The sequence below is a fragment of the Poecilia reticulata genome, chromosome 9 (assembly GCF_904066995.2).
Source record: "Poecilia reticulata chromosome 9, P_reticulata-male-v2, whole genome shotgun sequence".
Lineage (NCBI taxonomy): Eukaryota > Metazoa > Chordata > Actinopteri > Cyprinodontiformes > Poeciliidae > Poecilia > Poecilia reticulata.
In genome coordinates, this window is record NC_088838.1 from 28,003,998 (window position 1) to 28,020,630 (window position 16,633).

At 37.2% G+C, this 16,633-nt stretch overlaps 1 protein-coding gene across 20 annotated transcripts in view; it reads left to right on the top strand.

Annotated features, from left to right (window-relative positions):
* kcnt1b (potassium sodium-activated channel subfamily T member 1b) overlaps positions 1 to 16,633 on the top strand; it is an 84,579-nt gene that overhangs the window by 47,468 nt on the left and 20,478 nt on the right. For 14 of the 20 annotated variants that reach the window (XM_008417915.3, XM_008417912.3, XM_008417913.3 and 11 more), the window contains 17 exons: positions 620 to 725; positions 1,447 to 1,503; positions 1,621 to 1,669; positions 1,874 to 1,933; positions 3,572 to 3,646; positions 3,907 to 3,990; positions 5,987 to 6,081; positions 8,331 to 8,511; positions 8,935 to 9,099; positions 9,951 to 10,087; positions 10,864 to 10,927; positions 11,123 to 11,231; positions 11,390 to 11,498; positions 14,208 to 14,357; positions 14,448 to 14,683; positions 14,918 to 14,938; positions 15,947 to 16,160. In XM_008417915.3, coding sequence (XP_008416137.1) covers positions 620 to 725; positions 1,447 to 1,503; positions 1,621 to 1,669; positions 1,874 to 1,933; positions 3,572 to 3,646; positions 3,907 to 3,990; positions 5,987 to 6,081; positions 8,331 to 8,511; positions 8,935 to 9,099; positions 9,951 to 10,087; positions 10,864 to 10,927; positions 11,123 to 11,231; positions 11,390 to 11,498; positions 14,208 to 14,357; positions 14,448 to 14,683; positions 14,918 to 14,938; positions 15,947 to 16,160 — 1,912 coding nt within the window. The remainder of the gene's footprint in view (positions 1 to 619; positions 726 to 1,446; positions 1,504 to 1,620; positions 1,670 to 1,873; positions 1,934 to 3,571; positions 3,647 to 3,906; positions 3,991 to 5,986; positions 6,082 to 8,330; positions 8,512 to 8,934; positions 9,100 to 9,950; positions 10,088 to 10,863; positions 10,928 to 11,122; positions 11,232 to 11,389; positions 11,499 to 14,207; positions 14,358 to 14,447; positions 14,684 to 14,917; positions 14,939 to 15,946; positions 16,161 to 16,633) is intronic. The other 6 variants (XM_008417914.3, XM_008417931.3, XM_008417920.3 and 3 more) reach the window with 1 other exon arrangement.

Below are 16,633 nucleotides of genomic sequence, written 5' to 3' on the forward strand. Positions count from 1 at the left end.
TTGGAGGACTGTGTGTTGGGGCTCATTCAAACAGATAATCTTGACTCCATAGAAGGCGTTGTGCATTTAGATAAAATCTGTAGAAATTTCAAACCCATCTTTCTTACCCTATATGTCTGCATTGTGCCCTTTACCCCGAATATGTTTGTGTTTTTGTTGGAGGATTTTAATCTGTGTCATTGAAAATAAGTGCCAGGGTGTTATTTGTTTCTTCAGAGTTACAGGCAAAGATATAAAAGCAAAATTTAATCAAAACAAGTTGTTTTTTTGTTGCCATATTGTATTTTCTGCAAAAGCAGTCCCAGTCATATTTATATGTCCCAGTCATATTTATAGGAATACGTGGTAAGTGAATAAAACATTTTTTTAATGTAGCAGCATAATCTCACAATGGAGATTGTTGGAACCCTTTCTGCTAAAACGTTTTTTAATGACTGGATTTTTCCTCTCACATTTGACGAAATGTAAAGCATCTTCTTTGCACAATCTTTCTGGATCATCCTCTTTCCTTTCTAATACATTCCTCTAAGAACATCAGAGATTACCGCAGAGTCTGCTGAAGGTAAATGTAAGCCAGGGTGTCAATCAGGACAAGATGTTTGTTTTTGCTGCTCCACAGGCCTGAGAATCCGTTTGTTCAACTTTGCATTGAAGATTCTCACCTGTGCCCTCTACATTCTGAGAGTCAGCCTGGATAATCCCACAGAAAACAACAGTATCAATGGGTGAGCTTCACTTTCAGCAGTTCCTGCTGCACATCTTAATTTTACTCAGTTTAAGAAAGCAATACAGACCTTAATCATGTATTTTCATTTCTTTATATGAGGTTGTTACATATTTATGATAAATCATTTGTAAACTAAAACAGCAGTTCTGCTACTTGACTTGGAGACATGATGATATTTTGTTTTGAGGGTTTAATTTAAGCTGAACACACAGATCCAGTTCAAACCTGGTACTAACTGGCATGCTGGGTAATTCAGTCACAGATAAACAGATATAAGCCTGAATGTTCGCTCCTGGCAGACAACAGTGTTTTTCCACAAAAAATCAGTTTCTGCTGGAGAAAAAAAGTTTATCATAAAATAAATGAAATATTACCACTGAGAAGCTGATTACTTTCAGTAATTTAATTCAGTAAGTGTTATATAGATTCATTAATCTATGAAAAATACAATCAAGTAAATTAATTACATCGAAAATTATTTTCCAAAATATCTGACATTAAAATATTAATTATTTAATGTGAGAAGCTCAACATTTTCTGTTGTGCCAGAATTACCTCCCAGCTGTTCTTTAGCTCTTCTTTTGGTTGCAGCTCGTTTATCTTATAAATATTTTATAAATATGCATAAATGTGAGTGAATTTTCTCCTAAATGTTTCTGCTCCTCAGTTTATTTACCTACTTTGATCCTGTTTTTGCCTTTTTTATGCATTTTTTGCAGCACAACATGCCGAAACAGCAGTTCACTGAATTCTACCGAGGGGCGTGAAATCAAATGGTATGTTTAATGTGAAATGTCACTTATTGAGCTTTATGGGTTCAGCTGTTTCTCAGTTGTAAAGAACTTTGAGAAAAATCTGTATGTTGTTTTTTCTTTCTTTTTTTTTTGTGGCAGGAACCTAATTTTCTGGGTGAACAGACTCCAGCCTGTGTGGGCAATACAGGTGATGCTGTTGGCAATCTTGTAAAAGTGGGCATAAATCAAATTGCTCTCCATGAGCTGAACGTGTAATTCAACCCTAAAACCTGAGTGTCATTTATTAGACAAACCGTAGCACGTCGTATTTCCTCAGTGAAAGCTAAGACGCCAGAGGAGATGAGTCAGCAGATGCCAGGTTCATTCATCTCCTTCTCCCTCTGTGCTGCAGGTGACAGTGGCCTTAATCAGTTTCTTGGAGACTATGCTTATCACATATCTCAGCTACAAGGTAAGGGTCTGCTTTCCTGTGCAAGTTTTTCTCACTCCTCTTTTCTGTTATGGTGCAGCTTTTTGATTAGAGCTCAGGACTGTCAGGGGTGTTTTTGTTGTTGTGTTTTGTGAACCGAAAGCTTCAAATGTTCAATTCATTATATGAGGTAAAAACAGCTTTGGTGCATTTTTATTTAATTTAATGTCATTTAATTTTTGACAAGGCTGCAGATTTGAGACACACAACAACCCTAAACATTTAGCCAGAGCGGCAGTAAGCTTTTTGTAGATTGAAGTGCAGGTAATATCTGGTCTTGTTAAAGTACAGATGTGAAGTCTGGGACCAGACTTCAACAATGATGCTAGCAGATGCTTTCCATTAGTGATGGGAATTTCGACTCTTTTCAAACAGTTTTAATTTATTATCATCTGCAACTTCACATTTTAATCTAACTTGGCAAATAGGAATGTTTTGTATGATGAATCCTTTTGCATTCAGTGTTCCCTGTATGAAAATCCTAATCCTTCCTCAATTTTATGGATTTGTTTTGATGCTAAGTAAGACATTCTTACTTTTGTATAATATTTTAAACAAACGTTTAATTTTACCGCAAAACACTGCAGGCAAATCTACCAAACAGACCCAGAGTAATAATTTATTATCATATAATATCTTTAATCTTCAGCCAGATGCTGCTTCTCTTACCGGTGTCATTTATATTTATGTTTTTTGACGTGAGCAGAGCCACGGAAAGAGTGAGAGCTGAGCAGCGAAAGGGAAAAATGTCCCTTTTTCTTTCTCTCTCTTTGTTTTTCTCCACCTCTCGTGTGGTGTGCTCTCTTCTGTAGATGCATACGCTAAAAGACTTACAGTGGTGATAACAGGGAAAGGTGCTTCTGCTTCTGTAAATAATGACTGTTGGAGACTGAATACAAATTCACATGACGCTCAGATTTATTTATTTAAGTTTTTGGTTTAAAGGTATAAGGACTGTGCAGAAGTTCTGTACAACATAGTCCATTTACAGCAGCTTCCCTCTGAGGATGGTAAACATGTTGTACAGCTGGTTTAAACTTCTCACCCTGCAGTCATCCGGTGAAACTTGTGCTCAATACGTAGTTAATCCTTTTATTTTCAGCCGTGTCGTACTCTTTTTGCCCCAGTGAGTGGTTTGGGGATTAGGAAGCATTTTAGTTTTTATGAAACGACGTCAAAATGTTATACTGTTCTTAGCTGGCGTTAAATTGAAGCCATAGATATTTTTGTAGACGTTTTATTTGCTCCTTCACTGCTGCATGTGATCAACATGCTGACCTGTTAATTCGTTGTTTCATCGTTTTCAGATGTTAAATCTTACTGATTATTTGTTGTGTTAGATTAACAGTGTCTGTTCCTAGGCTGCTTTTATATGTTTGTGAATTTACTTTTTCAGAGTGATATTAACTACACATAACTTGGCATTTTGTTAAAATACTAAAATTAAACAGCAGAAAGAGCAACTTAAAGATAATATATATGGATGGACCCTCTGTTGCACTGTTTCTTGTTGAACACCATACAGTAAAAGCTCATCTTTTTTATTCATTATTTTTCTCCTGAAAACAATCCACTCTCTAAACAGAATATTCAATCATTTTCCATACATTTCCCTTCCAGGGGAACATTTGGGAGCAGATCTTCCAGATATCCTTCATATTGGAGATGATTAATACGGTACCATTTATTATCACAGTGAGTAAATCATCTACATTTTCTCCATTTTATTTATTCTGCAAAACAGTGTGTGTGCTGAAATGTCCAAACTGAGAGGTATTCTACTGTTATGATGTTAGAATCTTTACTACTCATCATTTTACTGCTTTATTTGCAAACAAAAAATTAAGAGAATCAGAAATTATTTTTAAAATAATTATCCAGTACATGCCTTTACTACTTATCTAGCTCTTAAGTAAAGTTTTAATACTTTTCTTGTCTACTTTTACTTATTTAAGATCTTCTGGGCTCCATTGAGAAACATATTCGTTCCCGTGTTTCTTAACTGCTGGCTTGCCAAAGGTGCTCTGGAGAACATGATCGTAAGTCTTTTTTTTCCATTACAGCTGAAAACACTACGTTTTATAAAGGTATTAACATAAAGATGAACAAAAAAATATTTGCAGGCACCCTGAATAATTAAAAAAAATAAATAGTTCCAGTTTTGTTCCATCCTTTTTTCTCTTGGCATTAAACTTTTAGGACGTTCTGGCGTTGAAGCTACAAAGTGATAAATGGAGCTATTTACTTTTACTTTTACTTTTAACACACTTTTTAGAGACATTTTCAATATTAAGAATATTTTACACTGGTCTTGTGTCTCTTGTGTTGTAATAATTGTAAGCCATGTTAACCAAAAATAACAATACAATTGAAATGTACCTTCGCTTTGTGAATTGACTTACTGAAATAAGTCAATTCATATATTAGAATATATTCCAATAATATCCTAATTTACTAAGATGCATCTGCAAGGGATATTAGCCATAAATGCCACAATAGGGCCAGATTTTTTAGTTTATGGCCCATAAAGTTCTGGATGTTCCTGTTTTTATTTTTGCAAATCCCAGTTGTGTCCAATTCCTTCGAAAGACGTTTCACTTTTCAGTATTTTCACCAAGATTCGTCCAGGTGAAAATAGCTGAACCCAGTTCTGGTCAAGGTTAACATGAGGTTTTGTTTTACAAAAATTATTTCAGACATATTTATATAAAGTAATTATTTTTAATAAAATACAAAATACATTTTAGCTATGCCAGTTTGATATTTCAATGCGTAGCTTTATGCAGTGTAGAAGAATAAACATCTCAATTCCTTCAAGTCTTTTTTTCAGTAAAAATTGTTTTAACAAGTATAATTGTATTCAAAGATTCAGCCTTTCATGGATTCCTTTATGCCTCTTTATCTTGTTCATTGACTTAAAATGTGTTGCTCGTAATATACATTATTTGCAGAATCTTAAGTTCATGCAGTTTGTACTTTTGCAGGTTTTGATGGATCATTACCCTCCTAGCAGCTTTATTAAAGCTGATTAATGTTGTTAGATGTGGAAGCTGTTGATTTTACCAGTGAGCAGAATTTAATCGGATGAGCTTGTTCCTTCCTTTCAGGTTAGTTGTCGTCTCTCGTGTTGTAAATACATCTAATCTGCCCACAAGGCAGTGCTTCTTTTTGAAGGCAGTAAAACTGACGGCATCCATGTAACACTGTTATCAGCAACTCTGGGTTCTTTGATATATTAGTGTGCTGTGTAATTAGTTGGCCTTTGCAGCTAAAACCAGCAACTTCTTCAGCTTCAGTCGGCTGATTTGCTTGAAGAATAAAATGCAGTCACGACCGGCAAGAAGTTGGTTTCTGCAGCAGAGAAGTCATTAGTTATTCCTGGTAGTATTATGCATAAATTCCAGTAAATGTCTGCAGCAAGAAAGGAACAAATGCACAGACTTGTATCTGCCGGAAGAATTTTAAAGGAGTCAGATTACATCTTACATGATCTGTGCTATCACTGGGATTCAGACGAGGTCATGACAGGATGAGCGCTTCATGCCAAGGCTGCAGTCAGCAGATGGTAAAACCTGGGGCCAGCAGGGAGGAAGTGGCAGGCTGGACATGCTAACAAGGTGCAACTGAGAACCGCTCATTAGCTGCTTCATATGAAGATGGACAGCATGCTAATGTAGACACACCAGTGTAGTTTGCATATAATAAATAGCATGTTAAATTTGAGCGGATTTGTGCACTTAAAGAACTGTAATATAGCAAAAATGTTGTCGATTTGTGGGGTACAGTTTAGTTTAGTACTGTGCTTTTTTAGAAAATGACCCAGTTACCATCTATTCTAAACAACATTACAATATGTGAGAGTATAAGTATAAACCAAAGAGTTTCCTGTAAGGTTTGCATCAAATTCTGTCCTTTCGCTGTACAAGTTTTACTTTGTAAGGCAATAGAGAAGCTGTATTTAATTTCTCAGCTGATGGAACACAGAGTATCCGCAAGAGGAAACATGGAGACAATAATCTTTTCTTCTTCCCCCAGAATGACTTCCATCGTGCCATCCAGAGGACGCACTCCGCAATGTTCAACCAGGTGTTCATCCTCATCTGCACCTTACTGTGTCTGGTGTTCACAGGGTGAGGGAACATCTGCTCTTTAAACATCTGCTGGCACATTTCCGCTGAGGCCACATGTGCACAGGTTTTTCTGTAAGATATAAATTTACTGAAATGCACTGCAGTAAAATATAAGCTGCTGTATATGTAGTTAAAATTAATAACCTGGTAACGTCTACTGTAGTCAACCAAGTAAAAAACTGATTTTTTTAAGGTCCAAATCTATAGGTAAGATATTTAATTAATAAAGATAATTACTCTAATTCTCTGAGTTTATTAGAGATGCAGCATTGAAAATTTTTCTGTACAGATATGTAAAGCTTTACCTGCCAATTTTAATTGTTTATCGCCCATTTTTAAGATGTTTGCTCACAATAAATACAATGTTCTTTGAAAATCTACAAATAAAATAAACAGTTTAGGTTATAAGCAAAACTTAGCTAAAATTAAAATCAGTTCAATGCTGTTCACATTACAGTACACCTTGTAAAACGGAGCAATGGGTAAATTAATAACCAAATAACTTCTGCTGTCGTCAAGCAAGTTAAAAACAGTTTTGCAAAGTGCTTTACATTGCAAAAAGAAGGAGGAAGAAATGTCATTGTGATCCTAGTTAACAAACAGTGCAATTAGATTTAATGTATTATTAAACTAACTCAGAAAACCCTGTAGATTGCATTGAGTCATTGACTTGCAGCATTCACTCTTCCTGCACAAGCAAGTAGCGACATCTTACGTCAGTTATTTTCCTGACATTAATCATCCTGCCTTGTATCTGTTGTGCAGGATCTACAGCTAACCCAGTGAAACACATTCAGCTGTTCATCTGTTCTTCTCTTTATGTGTTATCGATTTGGACTTTTATAGCACCAATTCATATTAATCAAAGCGGGCTCCTCCTCGGCCATCGCTCTCTGGCCGTGTTCGTGAGCCATGACGACCACCCATCTACTCAGGCAGCTTCATTTCCCGTGTCTCAGGGTTTGATTAAATCTTCAATTTATCTGAGAAAGAAAATAACCAAATTAATTAGCACAGCCTCTGAAGGAGATTACCAAAAGAACAATCAATGTTGTCACTTCAAAATGAGATACTGAACAGGAGCTGCATTGACTTTGGTGCCCTTTGGTCTTGATCAAATAGAAAACTAAATTGTGATCCTGAAGCAACTTGTCTTCGTGAGACATGCATCACATGCAGACATGAGCTAAACTTCAGTACAAATAGAACAGTTTCTCTCTATGATGGTATTTATACTTTTAAAGGGGACCTATTTTTGCACAGTTTTATATTTCCATTTGAACCTCAACTGCCTCTAAAAAAAAAGCTGAAGTGCTTTAAAAAAAACACCATTTTCTGTCAATAAATTAAGGCTTTTTGGTGTCTGGAAAATGAGCTGTTTGAAAAACCTTCTGGATGTAACGTCACAAATCATCAAACGTGCTGAGATCCAGCATGTTTGGTCAGCTGGTTTTACTGCTGTATGCACTGTACAATGGCTGCTGGAAAAGACAAATGTTTTGTTATTGACTTACCAACCAGAAACCACTTGGTGGACTCCTGCTGAGTGTGCGGGAGATTCTACTTTTGCTTTTCAAAGATGTACGGCTGTATAATTGCACATCTGTTTGCAACCATTTTCAAGTGCGAGTTTAAGCGTTGAGTTGGGGGCGTGGCCAACAGCAGCTTATTTGGACTTAAAGCGACAAGAGGCTCTAAAACAGCTTAAATTAAGCAGAACTGAACAAACTAAAATTTCATATCTAAGAATGATTTTGTGTAAAAAAAATAAATTCTTCATATAATAAAAATGTTTTTTTTATATAGTCAATAGACAAATTCTAGCCTGTTCAAGGAAGCATAACAGATCATCTTTAAAATAAAAATATATAACATGCTTTCATTTAAATCTGAATAACCACATTTTTTTCTACTGACGATAAAGTAACACTGTTTATTATTCATTTGTAATAATGTTATGTAAACATTTTTATTTCCTTTGGCAACCAGAAATATTTCCAAACAGTCAAATTCGTCATTCTTTTAGCCAAGGGTTCAAATATGATCCAGCTAGCTAACTTGTAGCCCAGAGAAACAGGTGGGGGAAGGGCAGCACAAAAACCAGAGAAACCTCTGGTTGTCTTAAAACTCCAACTTTTTTAAAACGTTGGTATTCCGTAAATAGCCAGGCCTTATCGTGCTTTCATTTCAGTCATCCTTACCTGAAGGACGTTGGTTGCATGTAAATAATTCATCCTATCTTTCTGCAGAGCCTGTGGGATTCAGCATCTTGAGAGAGCCGGGAAAAACCTGTCCTTGTTTGACTCCTTTTATTTCTGCATCGTCACCTTCTCCACCGTGGGCTACGGCGACGTTACTCCACAGATCTGGCCCTCACAGCTGCTGGTGGTTATTCTCATCTGTGTTGCTCTGGTAGTCCTTCCGCTGCAGGTATGGACCACGTGATTGATGAAACAAACTTCATATGAACCGTCTCCTAGAATTTGAAATTCTTTGACTTTCTGCAAGCAGAGATGTGCTTTTTATGAGTTTGTTATCAAATTTTAATGTGAAGTTTTTTTTGCAGCTGATGTGGCCTGACAACAAATCAAAAACTAATGAGGGCCTTACATTCTCAGACTTTAGGCAACCGGAGGAGTTTTTGCATCTCAGTCAAAATATCGGCCTAATTAGATCCTCGCTGCATTATCCGGCAATTCTGTCAACTCTGGAAAACTCGACTGCTTCACATTTTCTAATGAGATGTTCATGTAAAACTAATCGTGGGGGGTTTTCTTTTAAGTGTGCTGCCTAAAAACTAAATCGGTTCCCTTTCTGCCATTTTTAACCATTGTTTCTGTTTCACTGTTTCAGTTTGAGGAGCTAGCGTACTTGTGGATGGAGAGCCAGAAGCTTGGAGGGAACTACAGCCGTCACCGGGCGCAGACGGAGAAACACGTTGTGTTGTGTGTCAGCTCGCTCAAGATCGACCTGCTGATGGATTTTCTTAATGAGTTTTACGCTCATCCTAGGCTGCAGGTACAGAGGCCAGCGCTTTTAGAGAGCTTTTCTTTTCTGTGTATCACCCAAAGACATGGATGGCATTGTAAAACAGGGAAAGCCAGAGTTTGAACCAACTAGCCCACCAGCTTATTCTTAATTGACTACAAATATTTCCTACTGAATTCAAACCACACCTTTAGCATTGTCAGTCACAAGTTTCCATTTTGTCTGTTTGCTATTGTAAACTTTTGCACAGTGGGATCATTTATGTTCTTGTTGCTTCAGTCCATGGATGCAAATGTTGAGAAAATCCTGCTGGAGCATCCAAACTTTATTACATGATACTCTTCCTGTTAGCAGGAGGGAAAAACTGAATCTAAAAGTGCCTCAACAAAGTAGCAGTTTAGTCGTGTTCACACTAAACTGTAAGACACGTTATAACATTTCCTGTCTTACATTTTCCGCAGAACAGGTTTGCTCATTTTAAATGGGTTGTGCGAACTCTACATCACATTTTAGGCTAGATTTTAACCTTGGTTATGAAACTGTGCAAGTTACTCAACAGGCCGTTGCTAGGTAACCACAAGTTGCTCAGCAGGTTGTTGCTAGGTAGCCAAAGAGTGAGGGAGTTGGTTGATGCCACCAAACTTGCTTAGCTTTGAGAGGTTGAGCAGATAAAGTCTTTCCTCTCCCAGAATGCTGTTTGGATCTTGATCGAAGTTCAGTTAAGTTCTTGAATATTAACAGATATATTGAATCATATGTTTTTCACCATATATAATTTTATTGACTTATTTTCCAGTCCTAGTCTCACAAAAAGTTTGATGATTTTAAAGGAAGCGATGGAATCCCTAAAAAGAAAAAAAGCTGTCTGCTTTGCTTCACAGGACTACTACGTGGTGATCCTGTGCCCAACAGAAATAGACATTCAGGTCCGCCGCATCCTGCAGATCCCCCTGTGGTCTCAGAGAGTCATCTACCTGCAAGGATCGGCCCTCAAAGACCAGGACCTGATGAGGGCCAAGTGAGTTTTAGCCTGCCCACGTTTACAGGACAATCTAAACATTTTAAAAGTCTCAGCTGGTTGTAAAATCACAGTGGTTAAGTGGCAGCACAAAGCCAGTAGGCAGCAGTTACACGGTGCGCTAGCTACATTGGCTGCCCTCTGCTTGCACATCAATGTAGCAGGATTTTATCCTACATTTATCATCTGCGCTGAACAAAGGCTACAGACATTAAAAAATAAGTTCCCCAGATTTTTTTATCACCTACAATTTTTTTTCTGTATCAGTAAATCGTTTGCTGCATAATCTTACAGCCAGATATTGTTTAACATCTTTTTACAACTGAGTCATAATGTATTGGTGCTAAAGTGCTGCACAGAGCACAGTGTGGTTCTGCTGGTAGAGGCTACTGTCCGTAATGTTGGTATCTTTGGTTTGACCTGGATGATTTTCTGCATTTCTTCATTTTAAATTAAACAACAAAAAATAGTTGAAGATTCAAATCAACAATTTTGACATTTTTCAAACATTACAAAAGGACGTCACGAAATGCTTTAAAATACACAAAATTAAAATGCAAATGTTCTGCAAATTAAAAACAATAACAATCTTAACTTCAAGTTATTCCATCAATTCTGTATCTTTTAATATCATCTTGCAGGTTATTTTCCTTTCTTTTGTTTTTTTAGCTTTTGTGTGGGGACATTTGAGCATTTCCAAACTGAGCATTAATTTATCTAATTATTAAATTGTGTGATCAGCTGAATCCCTGCCTCGTTGTCTCTGATTCATTTAGGATGGATGATGCTGAGGCGTGCTTCATCCTGAGCAGCAGGAATGAGGTCGACCGAACTGCTGCTGTAAGTAAAGTAACGAGGCTGCTGATGTAAAACCTCTGATGTATGAACAGCTTAAAGGGTCATTTCCCCTCATATTATACTTCCAAGTCATTTTACGATACTAGATGCTGAATTAATAGGGAGAAAGTTGAGACTCTGTAAAATTCTTGGAAATTGTTGTGTTGGTAAATGAAACCGATCTTTCTGCTGCTGCAGGATCACCAGACTATTCTGAGGGCTTGGGCTGCAAAGGACTTCGCTCCAAACTGTCCTCTCTACGTCCAAATCCTCAAACCGGAAAATAAGTTTCACGTAAAATTTGCAGGTAAATTGAAAACATATACATATCTTCATAAATACAATATATATATATATATATATATATATATATATATATATATATATATATATATATATATATATATATATATATATAACACTTTTCAGATCTAGAAATGATTGTAAATGATTTCTTTTCAACAGATCATGTTGTATGTGAAGAGGAGTTCAAGTACGCCATGTTGGCTCTGAACTGCGTGTGTCCAGCCACGTCCACCTTAGTGACTCTGCTGGTTCACACCTCCAGAGGACAGTGAGTAAACACTACTGTTATTGTGAAATTTTAAATAATCTTCACCTTATTTTAGTAGAGTTACTTTAGAATTATTCAACTTCGATTCAGGAATTTAAAAACAAGTTCAAAACATTGGCACCTAGCTAATAAAATCTACTTTTACTTGACATAAATTACCCATTTAAATGCCTATTTGTAATCTGTAGCATGTAGCATCTTGATTTACTGATCTTCAGAGGAGCTATCCTGTTTTCCCTGAGACAAAGCCGAGCAAATGTTTGTTTATTGAACAAGGCTAACTCCTCAAAGGAGAGCATTTCTTGCAGAATTATTCCATGTTTCACTTTGAATATTGATATTTGTATTCATGATTCTATCATGTTTAAGTAGGCAAAGAAAGACTGCTGCAGCGCAACTAAAATGCTGTTTTGTTTAAACGCTCATAGATTTGCTGCTATGGTTGGTTTTGCCATTTTTGTTGGATCTCAGCTTAGATTGAGAAAGATGAAGGAGGTGCTGCAGCAGTGAACCGGATGAGAGAGAAAAGAAACATTTCTATGTTATTTCTGTTCTAGATCCCTAAGATAAATTAGTTTGGCTCACACATGTGGTATCAATGCTTAAATTTCCTGTGTGGCAGGAAGAACAGCTTTGTGATAGCAGACTTAAAAGCAGAAAAACAGAATTTTTTCTAAACCAAATTTGAATTATTCTGTAATCCTGAAGAAAAAAAAGCTTTGTCTAACATAGAAATCGTTTTCTGATACATGAGGAGAAATACATCCTAATTTTTGCTTCCATGGACTTCACCCCATTTTTTGCATAGAGGATCTTTGCAGCAATATTGTTTTTATGTGTTGGAGATAAGCCGCCAGCATTACTGTTAAAAGGGTGTCGGCTCCTGGAAACCAATCTGTTCTGTGATCAATGTGAGAGATTTACAGGTTCTGCTTCTAAACGATCCTCTTCCATATCTGCAGTTATTTTCTGTCATATTGTTGCATTTTATTTGCAACAATATAATTGTCAATTCAGTAGCTAAATTTATGTAAGCATCCACTTGCTACCCGTTTTTAAGCCGGTTCTTTGTAATAATTTGGTGTTTGGCCTGAGCGTAATGTTTCTCCCTTCGTCTTTCAAGGTAACTCAGCTGGGATTACGACTGAGTCCAAACAATCAATATTAATCAAAAGCCGAGCTTGAAAAACAAATGAGAGACTTCATGCTGGCCACGTTCTTTTCTTGTACTTACATTCTGGTCATTATTCACTTGATTTAACTTTACTTGACAGTTTAATCAAAAATAAATTCTGCGGAAGCGTCTTTTCAGCTGCACAGACTCCAGACTGACTGATGCGCTGCCAGCACAGCAGAAACCGTGTCACTGAGCATCACCTGCTTCTTCTTTTAGCCTGTAAATCTGCCCGTCTATTTGATCAGCTTCTCTCGCCAAATTAAAAGCACGGCACATCTGTGTCTATTATGGAAACTCACACTGGATTCTGCCTGTGAAGGTGACAAAAACTCAGTCAGTATCTCAGCCGCAGGTGTTAATTTAAACGCTGTCAACACAATTGAAAGTTATAGCATATGTGTCCAGCTTACTTTCATGTGTTTGTTACTGTGGCTAGACCTGAGGAGGAGGATGAGGAGGAGGAGGACTGAGCAGGAAGGGATTCAATTTTTTAAAATTGTAAATATTTTCCTACCAAATTTAAATAACAACTCAAAGGTGTTATGGTTCTATTATGTAGTTTAAGTATAAATCTATCAAATCTGGGCTGCTAATAATTTATTTGAACTATTCACACAATGTCAAAATTTTGATTAGTAAAACTTATGTGCACAAGTTGAATTATATGTTGTATTTTCTCTGCTTGCTCTGACGTATACATACTGTGACCGACATATTTTACAGTCGTGGTTTTAATTAGTTTGATGCCATTTGAAAACTCTTATTGTGAAAGATCCCATAAATGGAGGCATAATCAGATCGATGGATCCAATATTGGCAGTTCAGTAAATGAAACGCAGCATTCCAGTCTGCTGAACATAAACATCCAGTTAAATGTTGACGTGCTCTTCATCGGTTCTGGTCATTGCTGGTCTTTTCCTTCCCTCTGCACTTTTTGAAGACAAAACATCTTGAAAAAGCTTTTCTGTCGCAGTTGTAAAGTCCAAAGTAAAACTATTTTTAACAGTCGGTGCTCTTTGGTGGTTGAAATATCCCTGCCCTACTTTCACTCCCTGCAGCAGCGAGTCTAAGTCTGAAACCATTAAATGACAATCAAAAAACATTATTTTGTTTGTTTTTTAGAGCTCACTATTGAAAATATAGTTTTAATTTTAAAAAATTTATGAATTACTAACTATATAACTGTGCTACTATGTTAGTAATCATTAAAAGAAGTCACAATTTGATCCCTGCTACAAAAAAGTTGAACGTAAAGAAAGGAAAACAGAACAAGAGCATTGAAACCTCAATGCATAACGTTAAACCCGGCAGATTACGTTTTCATATTTTACTTTACCCAACCTGCCAGAATCCCAACTTGAATCTGATTAAAACGGAATATTTGTTTTTGTAATAATCCTGAAGGAAAACCAAGAACAATGTGACGTTATTGACCTTATAGAGTGTAAACTGCTTCTGTAGTCATCTACAAAAGGAGGATATGAATTGTTGCTATAAATAAAACAGTAAATAATAAAGTGCTCTTTCCCCAGGGAGGGACAGACGTCCCCGGAGCCGTGGCAGAGGACTTATGGCCGCTGCTCAGGGAACGAGGTCTACCACATCCATTTAGCTGACAGCAAGTTTTTTGGGGAGTATGATGGAAAGAGCTTCACCTACGCCTCCTTTCATGCCCATAAGAAGTCAGTGAATTCTCCATTTCCAAATGTTGGATTAATTGGTGGCAAATATGACACAGAATAACTTAAATCTGAGTTTAAATTTCCCTGCAGGTATGGTGTGTGTTTGATCGGGGTGAAGAGGGAGGACAACAAGAGCATCCTCCTGAATCCCGGACCGCGTCACATCATGGCTGCTACCGACACCTGCTACTACATCAACATCACCAAGGAGGAGAACTCGGCCTTCATCTTCAAACAGGAGGAAAAACATGGGAAGGGTCTCCCCGTCACCGGGCTCTACGACGCCCCCTCCAGGCTGCCTGTGCACAGTATCATAGCCAGCATGGGTAAGACTGAAAACCAGACAGAAATGACATGTAATAATCAGTGGGAGGTTTTGTAGGTTGGCGTGAAAGAGAAAATAGATGCTTTATTTTAATCAAAACTGCATTTTGTACATTTCTGAATGGTGGCTGCCTTGTTGATGCTTTTGCATGATTTCTTTACTGACCTGCTTTCCTTTACTTTATCGGCTGACTTTATTGTTATGTGCCTGTTTTTGTTTTTTTGACCTGTGAAAGTTGATCAGGCCACCTCATTTGGTAAGTTCATGCATGATGCATCCTTGTTTCTTTTTACACCATAATGTTATTATGTATTTCTTTACAGTTTCAGGGACACTTTACTTAATCTGCACATGCTGTACAAACGTTAATGTACAGCACATACACTCAATTTGGGCTGCAACAATAATTTTAGTAAACAATTATTTTACCGATTAATGAAATGGATTTAAAAAAAAGGAACATTCTGTAGATTGTTTTATTTTACCACTTGAGTCTTCTTTTGTTCAATATTAGAAGTACATTAAAAGATGCAAACAAATAAACAATTATTCCTTTTTTTTTAATAAGAAACATTTTATTACCTAAAGTGCAACAACATAACATTCCTTATGCTTGATCATTTGCAGCAAAGGATGCATCTGCAGATAAATAAATCCTTTTAACATCAACGTGATGTTTTTGCCTTACTTATCGACACAATGTAGGATTAATCTGTTGATTAATTTTTCAATTAACCGGTCAAAAACTGGATAGAAAAAGGTGTGTATTTAATGTAAATACATATTTTTTGTACAGTTTTGGCTTAATTACTTCTCTCAGAATGGCCTTTTTTGGTTCTAATTGACTAATTAATTGATTTCTAAATAATAATTGACAATTATTTCAATAGTCGACCAATCCAATAAACGTTTCAGCCATGAACTCAACAGATGCATTATGGAGTTTTCATGCAACATATTATGAGCAGTTACATGATGTATGTCAAGAAAGTATTTTCTGTATTTATAGATAAACTTCTGTGACTGCAGTTTGCATGCTACTCTGTGTACACAAAGCATTTTTCTGAAAAGCAATACATTTTCTCCTCAAGACAAAACAGGAAGTTCTGCTGAGTAAACAAATAAAAAATGCTGAGTGTCAGAAATGTACAAATGGAGATCAGTTTTTATGTGCAAAGAGCTGTAAAACTGCTGTGCGTCATTTGATTTCTGCTTCACTTATGAAATAATCTAAATTAGTTGACGCCGCCCGTGTAATTTCTAGGGACTGTAGCAATAGATCTCCAGCACCCCGATCCTCCGGAGGAAAGTGGGAAACTGACCCTTCCCACCGAGAACGGAGCTGGAAGTCGAAGGCCAAGCATCGCACCCGTCTTGGAAATTGCTGACTCCTCCGCCATCTTGCCCTGCGACCTCCTCAGTGACCAATCAGAGGACGAGACCAACCAATCAGATGAGGAGGGCTCCGTGGGGTCGGAGTGAGTAGCGCGGATGTGTTTCAGTGCATGAAGAAACGGCGGAGCGCGGGAGATTTCTGGAGTTTGGGGTGTTTAGTGAGGCAGCTGCGTTCTGCGTTTTTGAAATTGATTGATCTCACCTTTCTTCCTCGCCGTCATCCCTCATTGGCTGTAGAACGGGAGATGGATGAGGTTTCAGCAGGCGTATAATCGGTGTGTCACGATGCTGGAAAACGCAGTGACTAATATCATGACAGGAAGGTCAGCTTTTTTCTTCTAGTGATGCTGATGCTACACGGATCCTTCCTGCCAATGTCCCTAATGCAGCCGACATCACAGCAAGTCAAGGAAATCTTCAGTAATCTTTCTGATGACAGAAATGTGATAGATAGGGACTCGGATGCAGTGAGGAATCAGTCACTAATCCCATACAGCAACTGTTAGACAGACCCCAACATAAGCAGGTCTCTTAAACTTGCTCATAGCATAACATG